This window comes from Aethalodelphis obliquidens, unplaced genomic scaffold (genome assembly GCF_003676395.1).
Source record: "Aethalodelphis obliquidens isolate GAN/ISIS:26980383/991018 unplaced genomic scaffold, ASM367639v1 scaffold9, whole genome shotgun sequence".
NCBI lineage: Eukaryota > Metazoa > Chordata > Mammalia > Artiodactyla > Delphinidae > Aethalodelphis > Aethalodelphis obliquidens.
This window is the reverse complement of record NW_020837953.1, coordinates 31,550,476-31,575,555: the sequence shown is the minus strand read 5'-3', so window position 1 is coordinate 31,575,555 and position 25,080 is coordinate 31,550,476. Positions and strand designations below refer to the sequence as shown.

At 57.9% G+C, this 25,080-nt stretch overlaps 3 protein-coding genes across 13 annotated transcripts; all 3 read right to left on the bottom strand.

Moving 5' to 3' along the window:
- Positions 1–55: 55 nt before the first annotated feature.
- MAP3K6 (mitogen-activated protein kinase kinase kinase 6) lies at positions 56–11,882 on the bottom strand. Of its 8 annotated transcripts, none has more exons than XM_027109530.1 (30): positions 11,036–11,882; positions 9,654–9,670; positions 9,531–9,560; positions 9,419–9,442; positions 8,953–9,143; positions 8,668–8,836; positions 8,177–8,283; positions 7,584–7,754; positions 7,371–7,483; positions 6,815–6,974; positions 6,447–6,609; positions 6,251–6,370; positions 6,092–6,141; positions 5,907–6,002; positions 5,666–5,753; positions 5,451–5,584; positions 4,920–5,047; positions 4,546–4,682; positions 4,120–4,225; positions 3,475–3,632; positions 3,179–3,371; positions 2,937–3,075; positions 2,480–2,639; positions 2,135–2,311; positions 1,750–1,855; positions 1,305–1,476; positions 1,129–1,214; positions 962–1,035; positions 595–671; positions 56–372 (listed from the first exon to the last, which is right to left on the bottom strand). In XM_027109530.1, exons 1-30 carry the CDS (start codon positions 11,370–11,372, stop codon positions 282–284), a joined length of 3,774 nt encoding a protein of 1,257 aa, XP_026965331.1. In that variant the 5' UTR covers positions 11,373–11,882; the 3' UTR covers positions 56–281. The 8 variants fall into 8 exon arrangements, with proteins under 8 accessions (XP_026965331.1, XP_026965334.1, XP_026965330.1 ...); XM_027109533.1 differs by lacking the exon at positions 11,036–11,882 and adding an exon at positions 10,787–10,966; XM_027109529.1 differs by having other exon boundaries at positions 9,531–9,670.
- Positions 11,883–13,534: 1,652 nt separating this feature from the next.
- FCN3 (ficolin 3) lies at positions 13,535–18,259 on the bottom strand. Its single transcript, XM_027108283.1, is given in 9 exon segments — positions 13,535–13,776; positions 14,811–14,939; positions 15,046–15,175; positions 15,702–15,711; positions 16,295–16,415; positions 16,638–16,670; positions 16,900–16,944; positions 17,291–17,515; positions 18,253–18,259. Coding segments are annotated over 9 exon segments (942 nt in total).
- A 2,534-nt stretch (positions 18,260–20,793) lies between these two features.
- Positions 20,794–24,870, bottom strand: CD164L2 (CD164 molecule like 2). 4 transcript variants are annotated; one of them, XM_027109524.1, is made up of 6 exons: positions 24,679–24,870; positions 24,095–24,262; positions 23,923–23,994; positions 23,390–23,434; positions 21,683–21,827; positions 20,794–21,407 (listed from the first exon to the last, which is right to left on the bottom strand). In XM_027109524.1, the coding sequence occupies exons 1-6, from the start codon at positions 24,764–24,766 to the stop codon at positions 21,389–21,391; spliced, it is 537 nt and encodes a 178-aa protein (XP_026965325.1). In that variant the 5' UTR covers positions 24,767–24,870; the 3' UTR covers positions 20,794–21,388. The 4 variants fall into 4 exon arrangements, with proteins under 4 accessions (XP_026965325.1, XP_026965326.1, XP_026965328.1 ...); XM_027109525.1 differs by having other exon boundaries at positions 20,794–21,404; positions 24,679–24,866; XM_027109527.1 differs by having other exon boundaries at positions 20,794–21,120; positions 24,679–24,864.
- Between the last annotated feature and the right edge of the window lie 210 nt (positions 24,871–25,080).

Genomic DNA, 25,080 nt, shown 5'->3' with positions numbered 1-25,080 from the left:
CTTTAGGGAGCTGGTCCTAGGACTCCTCCCCATACTTCAGACATCACCAAGACCCAAGGGTACAAAAGTACTGTTTAATAGTCTTTGCCTGCCAGCACTCCGTGAGCTTGAGACACCTCTCTGGTTGGTTCCCCCCACTGGGGCTAGGCTTGGGCCCTACCCTGTCCCCCACCCACCTGGCCTCCTCCAGTTGCCCCTGGGTCCTGGGGCAGGTGTGTCAGAAGCCGTTGTGTTTCCTGCATTCGTCCATCCTTGGGTCTGGCCTCCCGTCTCTGATGTCCTCATTCAGCCTCCCGCGGGCCAGGGGTAACTGGCGTGGACCTTGCTCGCTGTGCCAAGATGGCTCTCCAGATGCGGCATACCATCCCTCCCCTGGGGGTACCAGGCTCAATGAGCCTCAGGCAGAAGAAGGCCCTGGGCTCTCTCTCTGGTACCCACTGTCTGCCTGATGCCCCCTCTGTCCCCAAGGGACCTTAGGGTCCCTATAGTTTTCAGAGAGGAACCCAGGCAGGCCTGTAACTAGGGGGGTGGTGTCACGATCTGGCCAGCATGAGGCCATATGTGTGGGTTATCCCTCAAGGGCCCAGGACATACCTGATGCGTGTGTAGACAAGGTCATCTCTAGTGGCACAGGTCAGTAAGGCATGGAGGGTGAAGCTGTGGTTCAGTAGCTAGTTGTGGACAAAGACACATACACAGAAACAGGGAGGGTTAAAATCAGAGAAAGATGGGTCCAGAGACCCAGGAACTAGCTCTGTTCTACTACCAACATGCTAGGACAGATCACACTCCTTGCTGGGCCTCAGTTTTCTCATCTGTCCAATGGGAGGCATATACAAAGTGCTAATTCAGTATTGAGATTCTCTGCATCAGAGGGAGAAAGTGAGAAGAGCTGAAAGATGGGCATAGTTGGAGTCTTTGGTTGGTGGGGGTCAGGGACTGCCAATACTCGCCCCCTCACCGTCCGGATGGTGCCTGAATCCACATTCAGTTCCTGTAGCCACCGCACCAGGCCATGGTCCACTGTGAGAGCAGCTGTCGGGGAGAAAGCTGGTGAACCCAAGGACGCCTCTGCCAAGAAGCTGCCTCACACCCACCGTTCGAGCTCTCCAGACTGCTCCCCCTCACCTTCGGGCTCCCCACTGACACACTGTAGGGTTAGCTGCACCAGGGCCTGGCACTCCCGTTCCTTCTCAGCCAGGACATCTCGTAGCCTGTTAGAAGGCAGAAGGCAATAGAATGGAGGGGGCGTAGGTAGGGGTGAAGCTCCTGCAGAGGCTATGGGCGAGTCCCAGAAGCTGTACCTATCGGTCTCTGCTCGCAAGAGGCCCAGCTGCACCATCGAAGGTGGGGTTCCCTGCTCGGGTTCCCCTGGGAGTGGGCTCCGCTGGACTGGGGTCTCCTGCTGCTTCTCCTGGGACTCCTCTTCTTTACTGGACTCCTCCGACTTCGGTGGGACTGCCTCCTTCTCCGCCTCTGCCAATCCGAGTGGGGTGAACTCAGGCAGGGCGAGAATGCCCATTTAGGACCCCAGACATCGACAGAGGACGCAGGGCTCTGGGCACAGGCTAGGCAGTGTCAGCCTGGGAGATATCCATTTGGTTACGCCATCCCCCTGCTTGGCGCCGGGTCAAGCCAGGGCCTCGCTGACCACGCCCCTACCTGCCCTATTTGTGTTCGCCACGCCCCCAAGGATCACATCCTCGCCCCGCAGGCAGGCAGGCAGGCAGGCTCCAGTCCCCCACCCACCTGGGGCCAGAACAGCCAGGGCTGCCAGCACAGCGCGGCTGAGCAGCGAGTCCAGCACGAACATCCAGTGTGGGCGGATCTGGCGCCTGTGGAGGATCTGCTTCACCTGGAGCAGGAGGAAGGGTGCGGCTGAGACTGCAGAGCTTCAGACAGAGATGGGGCTTGAGTTGCAAAGGCCTAGAAAGTCTTCTATCGGAGGCAAGTGGGGTGGGCGGGCTTGGGATCAAAGGAGGGGCTGGGAAGCTAGGACTGGGCCAACGTCCCTTTCCCGATGGTTCTATCGGGGAAGACATGGAATCTTGCAACATCAAGTCCTTGTACATTCCCAAGCATGGGGAGCTCACTACCTCTTATCGGGCAGCCCTAACTGAGAAAGCTCCCTCACCGCATCTGGGAAGGCGAAGAGCGGTCCTTGCAGAATCTCGGGCCCAAGGCCCTGGGCCCGAAGCTGCCCTTGCAGCTCCTGCAGCTCCTGGGCCAGCTGCCAGCGGTTGGGAGTGTGGATGTGCGCCCTGAGGCAGCGCAGTAGCTGTTCCACATGATTCCTCCCCAGATGGGAACCCTGAGGAGGAAGAGAAGGTCATCAGCGAGTATTCCCGCCTGAGCCGGGGGAGATGCTGGTGGGAGGGTGCAGGGCGCGGTGGGGTGGGGAGCGGAGGGACGGGGGAGGCCTTCAGCGGGAGTCCTGTCGGTGCTCGACCAGCAGGGGGGGCCGGGGCGAGCCGCCCACCTGTTCCTGCTCCAGGTGCAGACTGTCTGCCAGGGCCTGTAGCTCCTGCTCCAGTACCGTAGCCAACATGGCCCGGCGCTTGCTCTCTTGGTGCAGGAGGCTCAGCCCCGAGCTCTCCTCAGGGGACGCGGGCTCCTCGGCCCCAGGCTCCTCCGGCACCCTGGGTGCAGTGAAGAGCGGCTGTTGGAGGGTGGGCAGCAACACCATCCCGCCACCTCCACCCCAGAGTTTGAATCCTGGCTTTTACTTTTATGCCCACCTCACAGGGACAAAAGAGATGAACTCAGCATTGAGAGGGCACAATAAATATAAGTAAGAGCATGTGGGAGGAGGGCACCAAATGCCATCCTTACAAGTGGCCAAAGTGCCCAAGTCCCCAAGGAGGGCTTTCTCTGGAGGGAGCGTACCAGGACAAAACCAGATGAAGCAAACCCACCCCAGGACCCTGGGTTCTTACCGGAGCTGGCTGGTGTCCCCATAACTGAGCCAGCGCTTGGGGGGACTGGGAGGGTGCTGAGAGGGTGCCTGAGGCCGCGGGAATGTCTGGGACTGGGAGGTCAAGGTGGCTAAAGGAGTGGGGCTGGCGGAAGGGGCGTCTGAGGGAGGGACAAGGCTGTCATCCGGGGCCCCGAACCCTCTCACCGCCACAGCTCCTCTGCCCTCACCCCAGCGGGCTCACTCCCTCCACCCACTTGGTACCTGAGGGCCTTAGAGCGTACTGGGGGGAGCCGGGGTTGCGGCTCCTCTTCCCAGGTTGCAGGAAGGGGTCCTCCAGCAGCGCTTGAGCACTGGCTCGGAGGCGTGGATCCGGCTCAAAAGTTCGGAGGAGGAAGGCTTGAGCCTCGGCTGACAGAGAACTGGGCATTGGTGGGTGCACCTTGTACATGCCCACCTGGGAAGAGGGCAGGGAGGGGACACAAGGGACAAGTTTAGAGGTGTTCCAGGCCCAGTCTGTCCCCACCCCACCTCATAAGCCAGGCTGTGAGGGATCTCACCTGAAACATGGCAGCCTGCGGGCTCCCCAGTTCGTGGAAGGGTGGGCGACCTGTGGCCATCTCGATTACAGTGCAGCCCAATGACCAGATGTCCGCCGCCTTCCCATACCCTCGTGGGCCCTGGTCAATGATTTCTGGGGCCATATACTGTAGGGTCCCTAGGACAGGAGCAGTAGCAATAATGTGCATCTAGGCTTCGTCGCTGTGGGGGTGGCAGGGGGCTCTGTCATCCTCTGGCCACCTGCATTCACCCTGAACTTTAGTATCCAGAACAGTTCCTATCACCTCCCCTGGTCATCAGACACCTATCCTGAGCCTCCTCGCTCATCTCAGGCTCTGTCACGTTCGTGGGCTCCATCACCCACAGTAGGTGCCATGATCTAACCTGGATTGCATCATCCGCTTTGACCTTTGGCCGCATCAACACTTCTGGGCTCCGTTTCAGGGACTAAACTCAATGTCATCAGCTATGCAAGCTCCAGTTCTAGATTCTATCAGCTAACCTCTGGCTCAATCACCTGCCCCGGGTTCCATCCCCCATTAGGACTCTAACTCCATGCCCAGGAGAAACAGCATTCCCTGGAAGGTCCCAAGAGTTCTCTGCCCCACATCAGCAACCCCATTCACCACCCCACCCCCTGTTACCTGTGAAGGTCTCAGTGCAGGGTGTGATGCCTGCTAGTCGCTTGGAGGTACCGAAGTCGGAAATCTTGAGCAGCCCGCTGAAGGTGTTGATCAGTACATTGTCCCCCTGAGTAGAGTGGACAGTGTGCTCAGCAGACATCAGGCTGGGCTCCTGGTGCCAGAACTGGACTCTATCCCAAGACCCTGACTCCTGGGACTCCCAGCCTTACCGTGCCTCTGTCAACCTCCTCCCCCTGCCATCCCACTTATCCCCCTCTGGAAGTTAGCTTCAGATCTGAACTTCTTGCCTTCTCTAGGGAACCTTCTTGATGAATTCCCCAGTCCTTTGCAAAGGGTCTGTCCACTTAGTCTAAAATGTCAGCCTCTGTCTGGGGCCATATCTCTGCCTCCCCACTCCCCACCAGGGTGAGCCAGCTACACGCTGACCTTGATATCTCGATGCACGATGCGGTTGTCGTGCAGGTAGCTGAGTCCCTGCAGGATCTGGCGGATGTAGAAACTGATGGTGCTCTCGTTGTCCTGCAGGGGTCCCCACACTGACCGCAGCAAGGAGGACAGGCTGCCTGGGAAGATGAGTCCAAGGTCATAATTGGCACCCACTTACTCCAGCGTACAGCTCTGCTCAAAGACCAGGCCATGGCCCAGACTCCATCACCCAACTGCACTGCCTCAGCTAATTCTGGGCTACACTACCCACACACGCTAGGGTTCATTTTCCCGGAGGGCTCTCCACCTCTGCTTGGCTCCAGCCCCATGCCCCACAACTCCAGTTCCGTTCCCATCCCACGCAGGGCAGGAACCTCCAGGCACTTCCTCCATGAAGATCTTGAGGTAGCCGCCCTGACTGACTGAGCCCAGATAGCGCACAATGTTCTTGTGGCGCAGGCGTTTGTGCAGAGCGATCTCTTCATGCAGTGGCTGAGAGAACCTGGGGGCAGGTAGGGAGTAAAGAACAGGCCAGCTTGGGGCAGAGATGCTTACCCAACTCCAGCGCCAGCAAGGCAGGCCCCCAGGATCTGCCCCGCCCACCAGCACCCCCGCCCCTGACCTTCCGCAACTTAATCACCCAGCCCACATGCCCTCCAGACCACAGCCCGCCCTCCGGGTCCCTGCAGTTCTGCGCACAGGCCTGGGCCCACTGGGCTCGTACTCTCGCTTCTGTGAGCCAGCGCACTCGGCTCGACCACTTGGGCATCCGCGTCGCCCCCGCCTGCAGTCCCGCCCACAGGACCCTCTCAACTCGCGGTCCCGCCCATTTGACCCGCCCACCTGGTCCCCCAGCCCCCCACCCCGAGCCCTGAGCCCCGCCCGCTTGGCCTCAGGTCCCAAACCTGCTGTCCCGCTCCGGGATCTCCTTGATGGCGATGCGCACCCGCGTGCGCCGATCGCGGCCGGCGTACACCACCCCGTAGGTGCCCTTGCCCAGCACCAGCCGCTCTCCCGACTCCGTGTACTCATAATCAAACTGGGGGGCGGGTGAGATGCGGGGTTCAGCTGGGCCCTCAGCCCTTCCCCCTCCTCAAGCTCCCAGCAACCCCTTCCTCACCTCCAATACCTCCCCTCCGCCCTCCGCCTCCTCTGCGGCCGCCGTGGAGTCCGGATTCTTCACCAAGGCCTGGATCAGCCCGCAGAACCTGAGGACGGAGATCAGACTGATGGGAGGGGCACCTTGGGCGGAAACTGTCCCCTTTGCCGAAGAGCACCCAGGGAACATGTCCCTTCCTTTCCCTCAATACCCCGGGCACCCTTGCCCTCAGAGCACCCCGACGCCGAAGGGCTGCGCGCACCACTGACAGTGCCCTCCGCTGGGGAAGCACAGCTGGACGTCCTGAGCCGGGGGAAGCGCGTAGAGGAAGCAGCAGCGCTCGTCTCGCTTCGACACGCTGGAAGGGATGAAGAACCCCAGTGAGCCGGGCAGCCCAGCAGCGCCGCCCCCGCCCCCGTCCGACCTCCCCCAGGTCTCCCCTCTCACCTGACACCGCTGATGGAGGCCACCGGGAAGGTCCAGCTGGAGGGAACGTCCTGTGAGAAGAAAAAGGTCCGAGAGGGATGTGGGGACCGGGAGAGGGGTCTGGGGATGGGGGAAAGGCTGGAGAGAAGGGGTGCATAGATGTGAATGGGGGTGACTCACCGGGGATACCACCTGCTTACCGGGCTCCAGCAGGCTCACTGTCACTGCGCTCACCGGGTTGGTACCCTGAGCCTCCAGCCTGGCCGGTAGCAGCACCTTATTCATCTCCAGGACCAGCACCTGCAGATGACAGGGGAGAGGGGTTGGTCAAAAGGGACCTGCCCCTCTCCCAGGTCCCACACCCCACGGGCCTCACCAAGCACTGCTCCCCTTGGGGAGAAGTCATCTTGAGTGGCTGGCAGGACTGTAGCAAAAAGTGGAGCCAGAAGTGGGCGTGGTGTGGGGTTTCTCCAGGAGGCTCTAGTGTGGGTCTGAAGTGCTGGTACAGCAGGAAGGTTTCCATCACAGACACCAGGTACCTGCAGACACAACCTTGCCCTCAGCTCAGCCCAGGCACCAGCTAGCACTGCCAGGGGAGTAGACTGGCTTGGATGCAGCCAGAATGTGGCCATTGGGTGCCATGGGCACTGGTCTGAAAGAGGTTCGGACTAGAAGCCAGTGGATATAGGTGCAGAAGCTGATAGACCAGGCCAGCCCAGGACCACCACAGAAGGGGCCACCTACCATATGGGGGCATTGAGCTTGTACAGCTGCTCTGCAGCCAGTGCCACCTGGGTGAGGTCATTGACAAGGATCTGAGCTCCCAGGTAGAAGCCAACATCCCAGTAATACTGCATCTTCTCCACACAGCCTTTTCGGGCCAGCAGGCAGCCCAGCTTCATGCCTGGGAGGGAGGGGCATGGGTTGTATTGAATGTGATTACAACTTTCGGCAAAGCCCAGGTGTAGGCCACAAAATTCATGTGGGCAGGAACATAGAAATGGCTAAAAACTTAGGTGTGGCCAGATCTCAGGTGGGAGTAGGAGCTCAGGCACAGGTAAGGGTTTGGGAACAAGTGTACGTGGAATTCAGTGTGTAAGGAACACAGGTGTGAGCTTAGGAACAGTTGTGGGCTCAAGGGCTCACGAGGGCCCAGGACTGGGGTGGGTTCAGGCAGAACAGGTCCAAAAGGGGATGTGGTCGGCCTCAGCTCCAGCCCAGTGTCTTCTCTCCCTGCCCTCTCCCCAGGCCCCTCTGAGCTCCTGGGGGTAGGGGATAGGGGTGCAGGATTGGGGTTCACCTATGAGCCGGAGCTCCTTGGAGTCCTCAAAGCGCTGCCCAGCAGCAATGAGAAGCACAGCTGCATTGATGCCCGAGTGGAGGCTGGGCTCCACATCAAAAGCCTTGCGATACCTGGGGTAAGGGTGGGGGGACATGGGGCTGGACTGATGCCCACAGCCTCATTCCTCATCCCTCTAGCTCAGCCCACTGTCCACTCGTTTGGGCCCCTTACCAGTGATAGGCCTGCTCCCGGTGCCCAGCATCCTGGAAGCCAGAGCTGAAGAACATGTCCTTATAGATACGGCCACACATGCAATATAGGTCAGGTGCCACTGAGCCCTCAAACTGTACCAGTGGCAGCAGCACAGCCAGTGCCTTCTCCCGGTCCCCAGGCCTGTTCCTCCTAGGGGAAGGGGAAGACGGCTGGGAACCCACTTGATGGCCCTGCCTCCACTCTCTGTCTAGGAACCCCCAGACCCTAAACAGCAGGGACCCTTCCAAGGGCCTGACAATCATGAACCCAGAATAGCAGTGACTCTGGTCAGCTCTGATCTTTCTAGAGGTAGCGATCCCAGATGGAAGTGATTTCTAGCTGCAGTGACTCTGAGAAGCAGTGACCTTGGATAGCTGTGACCACTCCAAGGGCAGCGCCACCACCCCACCCCACTCTGGGCAGCAAGAACAGAACAATAGGGACCATTTGACATCAGTGTGACCTTGGTCAGCAAATTCCCTGAACAGCAGTGATTGCAGACAGCAATGACTTTGCACAGCAGAGACCTGTGTCCCCACATGCTACGACCTGAGCCTTGCTCTGCTACCCACCGGTTGAGGGCAAATGTGTAGTGGAAGCAGACACTGTGCTGCTCGGCCACGTCACAGGTGGGCAAGGCCTGCAGTGTCTCCACCAGCTCAATGATGGCTGAGTAGTCCTGCAGGAGGGAATAGCATGCCCTGGCCTGTTGGCCTCTGGTGGGTCCCATCGGCCCACAGACCCTGAGGTAAACCTTGAGCTGGGGTCCCCTCCCACCCCGACACCCCATCTTCCCACCCACCATCCTCTGCACACCTCCTTCAGGCCCAGCAGGTAGTGTAGACACCACACCTTACACGGAGAACCCACTGTGTGCCCCAGCCTCCCAGCTGCCCTGGGAGACAAGATCGTCCCCTATTACAGACGAGGAAACCGAGGCTCAGAGACGTCAGATAATTTGTTCAAAGCCACCAGTGAGCAAGTGAGTCCAGGAGCTGGACTCGGGCTTGTCCGACACTGAATGCCGCTGCCCCCACTGCCCGCCTCTCTGAGCACCACACACCTGCACATCACGGTAGGAGAGCAGCAGGTTGATGATGATGTCAGGGCTGAGCAGCTCTACGCTGTCCAGTCTCCGCTGCAGGCGAGCCAGCTCCTGCCGCAGCTGCTGCCCGCTGAACCGCTCCCGTGCCTGCCGGATGTCCCGCCGAATGGTCTCCCGGAAATAGCCACTAACGTCCACGGCAGGGGAGAGGGGGAGAGAGAATGGCCAGGCTCGCCCCTCAGCCCCAGCCCCCTGTACCCTCACCAGCCTCCTCCTGGTGCACCTGCTGAGGGCCCCCATTACCAGGAGTCCGTGGGCGTGGTCTCCAGCAGGTGGGCAAGCCGGCCCACCAGGGGTGTGAGCAGCACCTCAGTGCCCACCCCAGCCTGTACCAGGCCGTCAGCCAGGCCCCTCAGGAGGCCCGCATCTCCACATAGCACTCGACCAGTGGCTGTCACCACATAGGGGATCAGCGTGTAGCTGCCAACGCAATCCTGGTGGGAGGGAGGTGGGAATCAGTGGAGGTCAGAGGTCAGTACCAGGTTAGAGAGGGGCAGTGAGGGGGTCAGAGGTCAGCACCAGTGGGGACTAAAATAGCAGGGAAGGGGCACACTTCATGAAGGGAGACCACAGGGAACAAAGGGTCACATGGATGTCAGGGGGCACTAGGGAGGTCAGAGAGGAATGAGGAGGCCAGGAAAGATAGTGGAGGTCAGAGGTCATAATGGAGGTCAAAGGGCACATTGGAGTAGGGGTGGTTTCTGCTCACCGAGTTCTTCTGGAAAATGTCCTCCTGCAGGGGACAGACATTCAGATACTGGTGTTCTGAGTAGGGCCACCCCAGCTCTGTGCCGGCCCCCACCAGCCCGCTGGCCACCTACCCGCAGGGCCTGCAGGTCAGGGAGGTCGGCCTGGGAGCAGAGGAGCACGTTGTTGGTCATGCTGAAGCTCTCCCGCACACCCAGGTGGTAGAACAGGGAGGGCTGCACCAGGGAGCTGCTCACCTCCAGCACCACCACATCTGCGGGCACACAGGTGAGGGCCCTGAGCCCTGAAGCCCAGCTTGTGGGGAAGTAGCCTGGGGATCCATCCTGGCTCAGCCTGCCTTCCCATTGTGACTCCAGCAGTGTCCAGTTTTGCTCTGGGCCTCAGTTTCCCCCTTTTAGGGTCCCTCTGGCTCATACAGAAATTATATCTATAGTATTGCAAGGAAAGGAGTGGAGCTCCCCGGGCTATGACTCACATGCCACTGTTCAGAGCCTGCGGACACTGGACACAGAGAAGGAGAGGCTGTGCACCAGTCTGGAGCCTGTTCCAGGCCATCTGAGAGGCAGGAGTTGTGCAAAGATAAAAGTCCCCTTCCCTGGGTTCTCAACCCAGTCTCTTGAAAGGGGCTGGCACAAGCAGTGTGCTGTGTGTATACACATGTGTATACACACATGCCCTGTGCGTGTACAAACACTGTGCCTCTGTGTGTGTGTGTGTGTGTGTGTGTGTGTGTGTGTGTGCAGCTTGCTGTGTCTGTATCTCTGTGTGTGATACTGTCTGCGACAGTTTATGTGAATCAAGATATGTACGATTTGTGAGTCTGTGACTCTGTGTGTCTCTGTCCTCAAGGTCGAGTCAGCTTTCATTTTTAGGCTGAGGTTTATGGACATCCTGCAAGTACGGTTCCTGGACTCTTGGATGAACAAATAAGTATCGGGGTCGGGGCGTCCGGGATGGCGAGAGGGCGGGGTGCCCCGCGCGGGAATAGCCGCCCCCGGACGACCCTGCTCCGCCTCCAGCCCCCCCACCCAGGCTCGGCGCATTCTCTCGGAACTACTGGGGTCTCATAACCCAAGCTCCCTCGCCTAGAATCCAGTGCAGTTGGGCAGTTGGTTCCCTTCACTTCTCTTTCTGCCTCTCCAGCCGGATCCTCGGAAGTAGTATGCTAGGACCCCTGAATTCCAGGCCCACATGTTACGGCTCCTTTCCCTAGTCCAAGTTCCACCTCCCAGGATTCTCCGTCATGAGATCCGTGCGAGATCATCCCGAGGCTGAGTTCTCCAATCTCACTCCTGAGATACCACACCCTGCCCCGCTCCCAGCCTCTCCCTAGGCACGGTGACGACTCCAGAGTGCTTAAGCTCCAACCCTGAACCACGAGCCAGGCCTGGATCCGCTAAATCCCTGCCCGAGTCCGGCCGTGCTCCAGATCCCCTAAACTCCACTTTTATCATGGCCCCGCCTCGAGCCCCTAGACTTTAGCTCACTTTATGCCCGCATAGCCCCCTACACCCCACACCTCGGGATCTCCCGGGAGTCGCCAAGCCACGCCCCTTCGGCTCCTCCCCAGACCCTAAGCCCCGCCCCAGCGCCCCGCCCCGCCCCCAGGAGCGCTCACCCGCGTTGTAGAAGGAATCGAGCGCTGAGGTGTCTCCCAGCGCCAGGGTCCCAAAAGGCAGGCTGCGCAGCTGAGGTCGCGGTCCGGAGAGCTGCGCGCAGGCCTCACGCAGGCAGCGCAGAGGCAGCGGCTCCGCCTCGGCTCCAGTCTCGGGTTCCGCCAAGGGCTGCGGCTCCCGGGTCAACACGTAGACCACGCTAAGCGGCCGGCTTCTCGCGCAGCCCCGGCCCGGGGACGCCGCGAGCGGCCGGCCCCGGCTCAGCGCCTCGGCCAGCGGGTCCTGCCAGCAGCTGCCGGCGCGCTCCGCGGCTCCGGACCTCAGGCACTGCCCCGCCATGCGGGGGCGCTCGGGCGTCAGGTGCCGGGCTTTGGGCACCCGGGGGGGGACAGGAGCCAGAGACAACAGATACCGGGATCTCGGGATCGGGAATCAGGTCAGGATCGGGAATCTCCTACGGGATCTGAAGATCTGGAGATCCGGAGTCCGGCCGGAGGTCCCGTTTGGGAATCTGGTGTCCAGGGCGAAATCCGGCCTCTGACTTGTAAGGTCCTGAGGATCTGAAATCGGGGATTGGGGTCCAGGGAATCTTGGGCATCCGGTGATCCGCGACCCAGAGTCACGTGGGGGAGTCCCGAGAACCGGTCAGGCAGTGCTCACTACCCGGATTCCGCAGGAGAGCGCCGGCAGTCGCTCTCTCCTGCCCTCACATGTATACAGGCCGGGCCCAGCCCTTTCCTGGACGACAAGGGAAAGCTCCACCCTCGGCTCTGGGGCAGCACCGCTCCCTAGCGCCCTGGGACAGCACCGCTCCCTAGCGCCCTGGGACTCGGCGTCTTCCCTCCCTCCTCTCCCGCCTCTGAGACAGGCCGCTTCCGGAACAGCCTGTGTCCCTGTGCACGCCAACCACTGTGGACTGCTCACAGCAGGCACTCGTAAGATGTGTGCCCAGGGGACTTCTCTGGTGGTCCAGTGGCTGAGACTCTGCACTCCCAATGTAGGGGGCCCAGGTTTGATCCCTGGTCGGGGAACGAGATCCCACATGCCACAACTAAGAGTTCGCATGCCACAACTAAAAGATCCCACATGCCGCAAAGAAGAGTTAAATAAATAAATATATATATATAAATATATAAAAATAGATAAGTAAATAAATATATATATAAATAAATAAATACACACACACACACACACACACACATATGTGTGTGTGTGTGTGCCCAGGCCAGGGCTAAGGAAGGGATTGGAGGCAGGAATTGCAGATTGCAGGCCCTGCCCCCTGCGGGGTCTGTTGAAAGAAAGGATCTCCAGAGACATTAGTGTGTGTAGAACACAGCGTAGAGTGCCACAAAGAGTGCCTGTCCTCCGGGTCCCTGCTGTGCAGGCTGGGAGGGACTAGAGACTGGGGGAAGCCTGGTCCTCAGCCTGCCAGGAGCATGGGACTTGGCATCTGAGCCCGGTCCTTTGCACTTTTGCCAGGGGGCTGCTTTTCCCGTAACCCAATCTGCCGTGGAGCCATTCTGATCTATGACCTCCACCCAGAACATGACCATGGAACCTGAGAAGAATCCCCATGCAAACGTTTCTCTACTAGCTGGAGAACGCCAGAAACCCCAGCCCTTGGGCTACAACAGCTTCCCAGCTCCAATCCCCAAGAATCCCTAACCTTCTAGTGTGAATTAGTGAGGCAGCAGCCTGGTATAAACTTCAGTGAACTCTGAAATCAGGAACTGGGGACTTAGAGAGGTTGAGTAACTTGTTCAAGATAACTCATCTACGTGACAGAGCAGGATGCAAGCCCAGCACTATCTGTCAGGCTCAGAGATCAGACTCTTAACTATTGCTCTAACACTGTCTAGAATGTGACACTGGCAAATTAACTAACTGCTCAGTAAATGCCAGCTCAGTAGTGCTGTTTCACTGCCTTGTTGCCCCATGGAAGAAAAATGTACCTACCTTGGTTTGACTAAGTTCAAACTAATCCCTAATGGGACAGGCAAGAAGTAGCAAAGAATGAGAACTTGACTTACAACAGAGCCTGGAAAAGAGACAACTTAGAAGGGACAAGGAGGGGGCAACAGAGAGGGTGAGATAGCTGTGCAATTCCCACCACAAAACCATCCACTTGTAGGACCCAGGGGGCCCAAGAGTATTCTCAGTGGATGCCTGAATCCTTCCAAGTCCACCACTCAATGCTCCTCTGGCCTTGGCTTGCACACCTCTTGGGATGGAAGCCTCACTACCTTTTGAGGCCGATTCGTCCGTCTTCCTGACCGGAGGGAATATCTTCCTTGAATGGAACTGAAACCTGTGCCCTGCTCTGCCCTTGTGAGTTTTTCCCAATAACTGGAAGAGGTCTGCAAGCCAGGAAAGGGTTAAAGTGATTTTTTTTTTTTTAACGTGGACAGAGGAGCAAAGATGGTTAGCAATGGGGAGGGGTAGCCGAGGGTCCAGAAACTGTACAGGAGAGATGAGATAACCCTGCTTGTTGCCAGGATGCCCTAGCAAAGCATTATGTGAACCCTGTGGTAAGGGTGGCCCACGCCACAGTCTGAGGCCCAGTCAATGTCATAGTTACGGGCAGGGGCTTCGGACATCCAGTGGCGCCCGTTGAGATTGGACTGATAGCAGGATCTGAAACACCAGGCACCACGGACAGTCACCTCGCAGTTGCTCTCGTTTGTATCATGGTTGGTGTCATAGGTGGTAAACGGCTTCCTGCCATGGAAGCTCAGGGTGTCCCCTGGCAGGAAGGGGATGAGAGGCACCTAGGTGCCGGCACCATGCCTGGCACCCTTGGAGAGATGATCTCACAGGAGCCTCAGAGCAATGGTGAGGTGGATGTTTTCAGCCCCCATGAGAAAACAGCAGTGCCAAGGAGCCAGGGTGTTTGCCCAAGGCTACACAGGGGCACTGGGACTTGAGCTCAGGACTGTGTCTCCAAAGCCACTGGCTCCTCCCCCTACCTTTTCCCCTCCCAGAATCCTCAGCTTCCCTCTTGCTCCTTTGTCTCCTCCCAGCTCCCATCTGCAGCCTGAGCAACTGTGCCAGGGAGAGCTGGGAGGGATTTCTCAGATGCCTGGGCAGGAAAGGGGGCTCTCCTGAGGCACCTCCTCATAACCACTTCCCTCTTTCAGATTTCTCCTTAACAGTTGGTGTTTCTTTGAAAAAAGCCTTCTCTGGTTCCTCTTCCAAAGCATATAATGCTGGGGACTTCCCTGGTGGTCCAGTGGTTAAGACTCCACACTACCAATGCAGGGGGCCCGGGTTCGATTTCTGGTCAGGGAACTAGATCCCACATGCATGCCGCAACTAAAGATCCCGCACGCGGCAATGAAGATCCCACATGCCGCAACTAAGAACTGGCAGAGCCTAAATAAATAAATGAATGAATAAGTATTTTTTTTAAAAAGGCAGATAATGCTAACACTCAACAGAGCCTCAGAGTCTCCCACACCCTCCCTCCCTGCCTCCTTACCCATTTTACAGGGGAGGAAACTGAGGCTCTGACCCAGAAGGGACTTGCCCAAGGTCACATAGTTAGTAAAGGACAGAGCTGGACTTTTAAACTCAGGATTGTTTGCCTCCAGAGCCCAGCTTCTTCACTCCTACACCACCCTGTCTCACAACTGCCATTTTTCAGGTGAGGAAACTGAGGCCCACAGAGGGGAAGGAGTTGTCCTGGGTCATTCATGGAGGCCGTGGCAGCCCTGGGAAAGAACCCAGCCTCCCTCACCTTCTTTGCCTACTCCAGGGCCCCACTGTAGGCTCGCTCACCTGCAGTGCCCTCTGAGAACCTGCCCAGCACTAGCTGGGTAGTGACCTGCCTCCCCAAAGAGGCCCCACAGTGAGCAAAGGTGCGATTGCCTTCAAAGTCCTCCACCTCCACCCGCAGGTCCCAGGTACCTGGGGGACAGGGAGGCAGAGATGGAGGAATCCTCAGATCCCAGGTGGGAAGTCAGAATGCCAGGGAAATGCCCCTCCAGCTCCCTGGACCCTACTGAGAACCTACTCTGGAGAGTAAACTGGGGCAAATTCTCATTATCTAGCCAGAATTCAGACTCCTGGCTCCCAAGACCTGCTTTGTAGGAGGACCAAGAGCAGATGAAATCCACGGAACCATCCTGTCACCGCTGGAATAGCTAGGGAGGCAGAGAAGGCTAGCACGGCAGCCATTACTCCAGGCTGAGCATGGGATGAGGAGAAGCAGGGGGCAGAGGCAGCTGAGAATGGATGCACTGTGGGGGGTAGGTGGACAGGCACCCCCTCTTTGGATTGGGGGCTTGTTGATAAAGTGTGAGTCCAAGTGAGCCTTGCCTGTGAATATGCTGATGAGCTCGACACACACTTATTACCTTTTACTGACTCTCAACTTCACACTGCAGCCTTGAAAGCCCTGGGGGAAATGAAATGAGAGAAACATCGTCCCTGTCCTCGGGAGAGGGTCAGTCCAGTTGGGGGTCAGATTCAAAATAACCTGTTTTAATTTACTATCATAAGAACCAAGATATTAGAGCAGAGAAGTCACCTCCAGAGGCCCACCCAGCCTTACCCTGATGCTCCCTCCCAACCCCACTTTCCTCTTCAAGCCAAGCAGACCCCAGGCCCTGCAGAGTTTCTCTCCTAAATATCTTTCCGTCTAAGAGCCTCTACTTCCATTGTTGCCACTGCCCACCCTCTTCTCCTGCCCCGACCCCTGCAGTTGTCCTAACCTGTGTCCCTACCTGCAGTCTGGTCCCCACTCAATGCACCTGCCAGAGTGTAGCCTGAGTCTTCTTTCTAAAACATGTCTGACCTGGTCCCTCCTCTGCTGAAAACTCTTCCATGGCTCCCCACTGCCCTCCACACTCCTCGGTGGGTCATTCAGTGCCCTCTGTGAACTGGTCTTTTCAGGGGCCCTCAGTCCATTCTTGACCCACAGCAGTAGACCTCAGCCAACCACTCCACCTGCTCTCAGCTGATTCATACAGTCCCCCCACACCCTCTTGTACTCTCCTGCCTCCTTACATTTGTCTTTCCCCCTACCTGGAATGCCCTTCTGCACCTCATCTATCTCGAGAACTTCTACACAGCCTTCAAGGCCCTTTCAAATGGCATCTCCTCTGTGAAGCCTTCTCAGACTTCATTCCTTAGTGAGTTACGCTTAAGGGATGCCTTGGCTCTGGTAGGCTCTGGCTCCCCCTAGGGGCCAAGGGGAAGAAGTGCCCACTGGGCCTGACTTCTGAGTCCCTTCTCTCCCGGACACCCGCTCACCAGCCAGCCCCCCGTTTGTGATGTCCACGTCACAAAAGACTGGGAAGCCTCGGCCCTCGGGTAGGCACAGATGGTACCAGCTGCTCAAGGTGGCACCCCAGCTCAGCAGCTCCTGGCAGCTCCTGGGGCCTGGGGAAGGGGAGATGGACTGAGGGGGGCCCCCAAGTTATTCCCCACCCTCCACCCCCCTCACAGGCGATGGAACAGGCCAAGTGTGGGACCCAAGAGCCCTCTTGATTCCTTTAGACCCCTGAAGAGGGGTTCCAAGGTGCGCTGGGTGACACCTGGGGTCCACCAACACCCCAGCAACAACTGACTCCAAGTGCCTGGCTCCTGTGAAGGCAGCCTCACTCTCCTGGCCCCGGAGCAGGTTCGCTGAATCTCCTTCCCCAGGGAAAGATGAGTGTTGGCTCTTGAGGTCTGAGTACCTCCAAGGGAATGCCCATTAACCACCAGAGGGGAGGGTGCCCAGGCCCTTCTAATTCTCCCCACTCCTCCCAGCCTTCCACCCCCTCTGCAGGAGAGAAATCATAGCCAATTCCTGAACGGCAGCCAAGCAGAGGCAGGGACAGAGCAAAGAAAGACGAGGAGACCTCTGGCCGCACATACTCACCAGGCTCACCCTTGGGGCCCATCTTGCCTGGTGGTCCAAGTTGCCCTGAAATCCCAAGGCAGAGATGCATTACATCCCACCCCGTGTCAGGGGCCAAAAAGCAACGAGGGATTTGGAGCCAGAAATCAAATCCCAGCTGCAGCCTTTCCTGGCTCTGTGAATGCGGGCAAACTGCTTATCCTCTCTGAGCCTCACTTTCCCCCTAGCAAAATGGGGATGGTACCACCTACCTCACAGGATCAATCTTCGGATGCTGGGCATCCGGCCTGGAGCCTGGCATGCAGTAGGTTCCTTGCCCTTTTGTCATGGGCTCTCAGCACAGACTGTAACTGCTGCACCCCGTCCTCCCCAGCTTGCCCCAGGTCCCTGCCTGCTCCACGGCATCTCTCACCTTGAGGACCTGGCGCTCCCTTCTCCCCAGGACTTCCTGGGGCTCCAGGACAACTGGGCAGGAGGACAACTTTGCTGGTTTCCAGTTCCCTGGGTTCTGCAGGGAGACATGGGGCTGGGTGGGCATAGGATGGGCATGGGGGGAGTGGGCATTTCTCTCCCAGACCCCTCTGCACTTCTGTTTTCACCCCCCAGATTCTAGCTGTCAGGACACTGGCCTCCGGAGCTGGCAAGGTTTTTCACCATTTGCATCTATTTGCATATGTTTTTGTGCAGAGTCCAGATTATCAAACTCCCACACTGCTCCTTGAGGCTAGTGAGCCTGGCTGGGAGAAGCATACCTAGGGAGGGAATGAGGGCAGATGGGTACGGGGGGCGCCCTAGGCCTCTACCTGGGCAGCTGGGGCATCCTGGCTTCTCAGGCGGGCTCCCCAAACAAGAGGAGCAAAAGGGAGAGTGGGGTCCAGAGTGGGCCCACCTTGCTGGAGCCCCTGAGGGAGAGTGCCAGTTTATAAGCAGCCAGGCTGGTGAGAGGACATGAAACAAGACTTCCTCCTGCTGTCCCTCCCCAGGGACATCCCACCCAGGCTGGAACCAGCAGAAGGTGGGGGCATTTCCTTCCTCAGCCCTGGAGAGAATGGGCAGAATCCCTGCCTGCTCCAACCAGGATGGAGTCCAACTTCTGCTCCTGGCCTCTAGGGCTCTGCAGCCATCTCTTCAGACTTCGGGATTCACATAGGGTTTTTCTACCTTTGAACTTTAGCTAAGTCTTTGCCTTCCATCCGGAAGCCTCCTCCTCTTCTCCCCTTGTGAAGCTCCGCCCATCCATGAAGGTCCAGCCCTAATGCCATCTCCACTAGGAATCCTTCTTTGATCCTTGTCACCAGTGTCAGGAATGACCGCTGCTACCGTCTGTTGGGCACCTACTGCACCCCACGAGTCATGCTGGGTGCGGTACGTTACCTCCCATCGTTACACAGCCCCCCTCATGGTCGTTATTTCTGGCCCTGGGTTATAGGCTGGTACATAGCAGGTGCTCAGTTAATGTTGGTTAAATGAATGAATAAAAATGGAGAAACGGGCCCAGAGACAGGACATGATTTGTGTTCTCTCTGGCACTTATATGCCATAGATTTTCCCCAAGCCCATGTCCCAACCCCCTTAGCAAGGTGACTTCATGCCCACCCTCAGGTCCACTGAGAAGCCCCTGGCAGTGCCTAGAAAACAGCTGCTAATATAGGCCATCGAATGGGCAGACCGTGCAGGGCAGGCATGGAGGCTGGGAGGCCAGTGAAGAGGCAGCAGCCTTGGTCCAGATGTGAGTGGTGAGGTCTGAGCTGGAGAGGGACCTCCGGTGATAGGGGAGGGGAGGAGAGGAAAGGCTCACTCATTCCTTCACTCATTCATTCCTTCATCAAACGCTCCCTGAGGGCCTCCTTTTTCCAGGCCCAGTGCTTGTGGGGGTGGCGAAGGCTGAGGTTCAAGAGGGTGTAGGGAACGTAGAGGCCAAGTTTGCCAGACAAGGTGGATCCATGAGATGGGCGCTGAGATGCTGCAATTCCAGTTCTAGGAATCTGTCCTCCCTACTCTCTCCCACAGGTGTGCCAAGATCTGCAGACAAGCCCCTTTACCATGATGCTGTTTATGATAAAGTGGAAATGACCCAGCTGCACATTGAGAGGATGCAGGCAAATAAATCATCCCCATCTGTACAAGTCATAGGGCAAGTGTGATCTATAACGAAAGGGGCAACATTGCAGAACAATATGTAAAGCACGCTCCCACTTTGTATTTTAAAAACGCTAAATGTGTGCTGTGAATTCACAGAAGAAGGTCTGACACAGCCTGTTAAGCATAGTTATTTCTGGGGAGTGGGACCGGGGGAGAGGGATTCTTGCTCTTTATATAAACTTCTGTGTAGTCCTCTTGTTCCTTACAGGCATTTACTTTTTTTGCGGGGGGGGGGAACACACGGCTTATGGGATCCTAGTTCCCCAAACAGGGATCAAACCCGTGCCCTCTGCAGTGGAAGTGTGGAGCCCTAACCACTGGACCACCAGGGAATTCCCGGTATTTACTAATTTTGAAAAAGAAAACATTCTATAGAGAAATTTCCTTAACTGGGTGGAAAGCCAGAAAGATATAGGGGCATTTCCTCCCTTGGCCTGGGAGGAATTGGGCATTATACCAGCCAGGATTAAGTGCTAGGTGGAGAAGCCAAGGGAGGGTGACCCAGGCAGGAGAAACTGCGTGTGCAGGGGCTTGAAGAAGAGAGAGCAAGGCAGGCTGGGTAACACAGATGCAAGGAGCTGGAGGGGAGGCTAAAGGGGAGGCTGATGTCTGAAGGGAGGGGGGTGTTGATGGAAGTGAGCATGGAGGGGAGGGACACGGAGGTGGACTGTGTTTGGCATTGTCCATGGTGGTGCAATGTCTAGGCAGGTGAGCCCTCTGTGAGGCCAAGGAGTAGCTGGAACTCCCTGTGGAGCCCAGGGGCCCTAAAGCCCTTCCAGCTGCAGCCGGAGACCCTGCACGGAGACTAGGCCTGGGGCAAGAAGAGGTGCAGGTGGCTGACCACAGGCTGCCCAGCTGGTAGGGTGGATGGATGCCCTGGAATGAAGCAGACGGAGCACATGCACCTGCTCTGAACCTTCCCCATATCCCACAGAGATGGAACCGCTGCTACCCAACTTTACAGACGAGGAAACTGAGGCCAAGAGCTGTTCAATTAACTTGTTCCCATTCACACAGAGCAGTCAGGCTCCACAGGCTGAACTTTCACCCATGACTCTCTATTGCGTCTCAGCTTCCTAGGACAGTCATGGGACTAAATCAGATACTGATGTTAGACTCTCAGCCACATGCCTGGTTTCCAGCAAGTACCCCATTGATAGGTGATGTTACTAGTCAGGGAAGACTTCTGGGCCCAGGGATGGGGGGTAAAGAGGGGGAGGTGGGCACGGGTGGAGCTTTCCAGAAGGGCCTGCTCAAGGAAGGCCAGAAGTACCCTGTGGAGGGTCCCGGGGGCACCTCCACCTTGGCACTGGGGCAGAGACCCAACTTTAGAAGGCAAAAGAGCCTGGAGATGCCTCTGCAGAGGAGTTCTGAAGTTCTGCTCATTCTAGAGTCAGAAAAACCTGGATTCAAATCCCAGCCCTGCCCCATTCCACTCTGTGTGATCTTAAGCAGGTGTGCTTACCTTTCTGTGTCTCTGTACCCTTATCTATAAAGTGGTGGAGGAGGGGATTAAACACATGTAACAAATAAAAATATTTTTTGTTTTGGCTTGTGGGATCTTAGTTCCCCAACCAGGGATTGAACCCAGCCCCAGAAGTAAGAGCGCTGAGTCCTAACCACTGGACCACCAGGGGAATTCCCGCAAATAAAAATATTTTAAAAGATGACAGTATCAGTTCAAGTCAGAATTTCCATTAAGGAGAGGACAGTGGCCATAACCCCACCCTATCCAATCCACACACAGCCCAAGACATGGGACATAAAACACAGTGCTGGAAAGAGCTCCTTTATTTGGGGGCAGTGTCCAGGCCAGGTTGATGGGAGGAGGCAGGCTCCAGACCTAGTACCAGGCAGGGGGCCCCACAGGGATGATGGATGAGACAGGAGGTGGTTGAAGGATGCTCTCATCTGCAGGTACCAGGCCCAGACAGGAGGGGATGTCAGGTACTGGGCACCGAGCCTGCTCGGTGCCCACAGGGGCCAGAATTTGGTGACCACAGTTTCTCCCACCCCTAGTGCCCACAAGCGGGTCAAGAGGGCAGCCTCTTCATCCTTTTTCCCCTGAGTGTGGAATCCAGGCCTGAAGGGGGTCAGATTCTGCAGAGGCCAGACAGAGAGGGCACTCAGGGCAGTGGCCCCACCTCAGCCAGGCCAAGGACACCCACCCTCAGAGAGCAGGCGGTGGTCAAAAGAGCAAACACTTTAATGGAGGCTGCAGCGATCCGCCCCACAGCACACATGGGGCCACAGCACACGGGGGCCTCAGAGCAGCTCCCCTTCTCAGAGGAAAACCAAACCGCACACAGGGCCCAGGCTCCTGCCCGTGGCCACAGAGCTGCAGGCCGAAGGCTGCCTGTGCTGTCACCTACTGGTTCTCCTCCCTGCTGGCAGCATGAGGGGACAAAGACAGGTGGGCTCAGTTGGGCTCGCAGACGCCGGGCCCAGGCTGAGTCCTGCCCCGGCCAACACCCAGCAGAGAGAACCCCACAGCTGGAGGAGGGAGAAGGGGTGTGGCTCACATGGGGGAGGTTGGGAGGGACTCATCGCCCCTAAGGCTGCCCCATGGGGAAGACAACGCATCCGCGCTAACAGGGACCTGAGGGGCAAGAGAGGGGGGCAGGTGGGCAGTGAGCTGGAACTCGGCGGGCTGGGTACTCACAGTGTCTGGTAGGTGCTGTCCTTGGCCTTGAGGAAGCGCAGGACAAAGAAGGCCACTGTCTGCAGGCTTAGCACCAGCACGACGCCACCAATGAAGCTGGCCCCGTCAAAGCCAGGGCCGTGCGCCTCGGGGACCGAAGGGCCCTCTGCAGGGAGGAGGTCACAGCAGGCCGCTGTGGGCCAGGAGCCCAGCCCCACCCCAATACCCGGCACAGGTCATCTGGAGGCCCCAGGCCTCACCATGGGAGCCTTGAGCGGCAGGCTCAGAAGTTCAACCCAGACCCCGTGGGCGGTTGGCAAGTGTCTGTGGGGAGGGCCAGTGCCTGGCTGGGGAGACAGGGCCTTCGCTCGGCCCTGGCTCTGCTGCTGAGCTGCTCGGTGGCTTGATGCCTCTTACACCCTCTCTGAGCCTCCTGACTGCAGGGACCAGATGGTGACTGAGCTCCCTGCCAGCCTCCCTCTTCCACAGGGGCCCAACAGGGTGAGGACGGACCCAGAACTTGGACATCCACACCCGCTTCAGCTCAGAGTCGCTCTCAGCCTTGGGTCTTGTTTGAAGCCCAGATACAGATGCTGTGGTCTCCTTTCAGGACTCCTAAGTCCCGAGACCCTGGAGTCACCCAATGCCAGAGCCCTTACTTAGGGAGGGAAGGAGCAGAGGAAGAAGTGGAGGCCCACACCCTACCAAGTAGATAAATGAAGACTTGATGACGTACGTCAGAGGGAGAAGCCAGGCTCTGAGTGCCAGGCCTGTCCAAAGTCACCCCACAGTTAGGGCATAGCCAGACTCACACAGCATCCCCGGACCCTTTCCCCTGCCCCCGCCTTGTGGCCCACGGTTGCCAGGACGTCTGGGTGGCTCCCAGCTGTGCCACGTTAGCCATCAACTCCCACCAGGGATTCAATTTCAGGCCCTGGGCCAGGTGCCCAGAGCAGGGCAGGGCAGGGATGGTGGTGGAAGATCATTCTGGGGCAGTGAAAGGGGCCCAGTTGGGAGCTGGGTCCACGTCCCAGAGGGAGTAGCTTGTGGAAGGGGGGGGGTCTGAGAATATGAAGGGCAAAGGGTAGTCCCAGCTGCAGCTCAGGGAGCCCCAGAGAAGGGCACTGGGGAAAGAGGAGCAGAAGAGGGAAGAAATAAGCTGTACAACACTGATCTGGGGCTCAAGCCGGAGGGAGTTGAGCCATCAATAATTCAGCCCCTAAGATCACGTTTCTGGCTTTAATTAACCAAGAGCCTCTTCAGCCATCCTTGCCAAGCCTGCTGACCTCCAGGCCCTGAGGGGCAGTGGGAACCAAGGGGTGGGGTTCTTGCCTCTGTTCTGCCAGGAACCTGCTTGGTGACCCTCTCTGGGCCTGGACGTTGCAGTAGGTAGTCACTGAGGACACCTTGGCAACCTGAGCCATATACCCTCAGCACCAAGTAGGTCCAGAGGGGGTCATCCTGAGTTCTCTGGTGTTGGGAGAAGGGATGGGAACCATCATTTCTCGATCACCTTCTATGCATCAGAAACTGAACTAGGTGCTATACATCTTCTCATAAAATCCTCACAGCAACTTTGTGAAGTATTATCCAACTCACTTTACAGATGTGGAAACAGGCTCAGAGGGAGAAATCACAGGGCTGAGGTCACAGATCTCGTCAGTGCCTGAGCCCAGCTCTGTCTTTCCCTGCACCTCTAGACCTCCCATTCCCCCAGGTAGTACCTACCTGTTGTGATGGTCTTCGGTTCATAAGTGGGATGGTGGTGCACAGCTGAAGAGACAGGGAATCCATAATAATCCAGATCCCCACCCCCAATTCCCATCAAGACCCCAACCCAGGCCCACCCAACACACTTTCAAGCCTTAGTTCACACAGTTCCTTCCACCAGATGTGCCCTCTTTCCACTCTACCTTTAAGTGTCATCTCTGATGCCACCTCCTCCAAGAAGCCCTCCCCCCATTCCCTTCTGAACTTCCAAAGTCCTCACTATGGTTTAAAATAGAAGAGCTAGCTCCCCCATCCTCTCTACATGCTTGTCCTAGATCCTCTGGCTGCACCAATTTACAGAGGAGGAAACAGGCCAGAGAGGGGAAGGGACTTCTCAGTGAGCTAAAGGCAGAACTGAAACGGGACCCCGGTGTTCGTGGGCATAGTCTACTCTCTGGGAGAGGCCAATTCCATATTGGAGGCAGGCTCTGACTGGGGACACCTCAGCCCCTTCCCTCCAACTTGACTTAGGCCAGCAGGAGCCCCCTTACCTGGACATGACTCTGAGCGGTTGTAGACAGAGCAACCTTCCTTGACCACCTCAGCTTGGGCCACACAGTGTCCTGGTGGGAGAAGGTTCAGGGAAGAGGTTTAGGGGGTGGGGCCAAGGCCTTGGTGTTCATAACTGGGGGCACTAAACTTGGGGAGGGCCTGACTCCATACCTGGCTCCTCCGGCTGACACTGCTCCCACACGCAGTCAGTGAGGTTGTGTGCTCTGTTCCCCTCCACACAATGCTCACAGAGCTTCAGCTGTTTGCAGGCCCCTTGGACAGCTGGCCAGATGTTCATGCGGAGCAGGGCTCCCCGCCCAAAGCCTCGAGCTCCTTTACCTGGGAGTAGCATGGGTGCAGCACTTTGAACCCAAGCTACAGCCCCCCTTCCCCACTTCGGTGGATCTCACCCTCTGCACACATACACTCACCTGGATCCCCCAAGCCCCTCTGCCCATCTGCAGTTTCCACAAACACATGGTTACACACACCAACAACCTCCCTGACATTCACCCAGAGCACCCTCCCTTTGCATACATCGGGAGCTAACCCCCCATACACCTAGGGCCGCTTCACTTCCATACACCTGAAGCTCCCTCACACCTGGCGCCTACATGTACACACAGGAATCCACACACAGCTGGAGTCCCCTTCTACCCACCCCAGGAGCCCCGCACACATGTGGAAAACTCCCCTCCCGCCCCCTCAACCCCCGACTGCTCCTGGCAGGCGGCTGGGTGAAGGGCACGCGTTACCAGCCACAACGAGCTGGGCACACAGGAGGAGGCAGCAGCAGCCGCCACAGAGCGCAGCCCGTAAGGCGCGGGATCCCGGCGCGGCCATGGCGCGGAGGCGGAGCCTGGGGGTCGGGGTCTGCTGAGTGCTGGTGTGGCGCGTCCCTTCTGGACTCGGCTCCGCCGGGGTGTAGGGAGCGAGACCCGGGCAACCTGGGCGAGGCCAGGTGGGCGTGGCTCTGGCAGGGAGGGGGCTAGTGACACCACCAGGTGGGGCGGGGTTTTGTGGTCTGAGGCGGGGTCAGGTAGGGCGTGGGTAGTGGGCGCGGCCTGGTGGGGGCGGGGGTTCGGGGTCTGGGGCGGGGCTCCTGCAGAAGGGGGCGGAGTCCAGGACCGGTAGCCGGACAGGTTGCTGGATTCCCC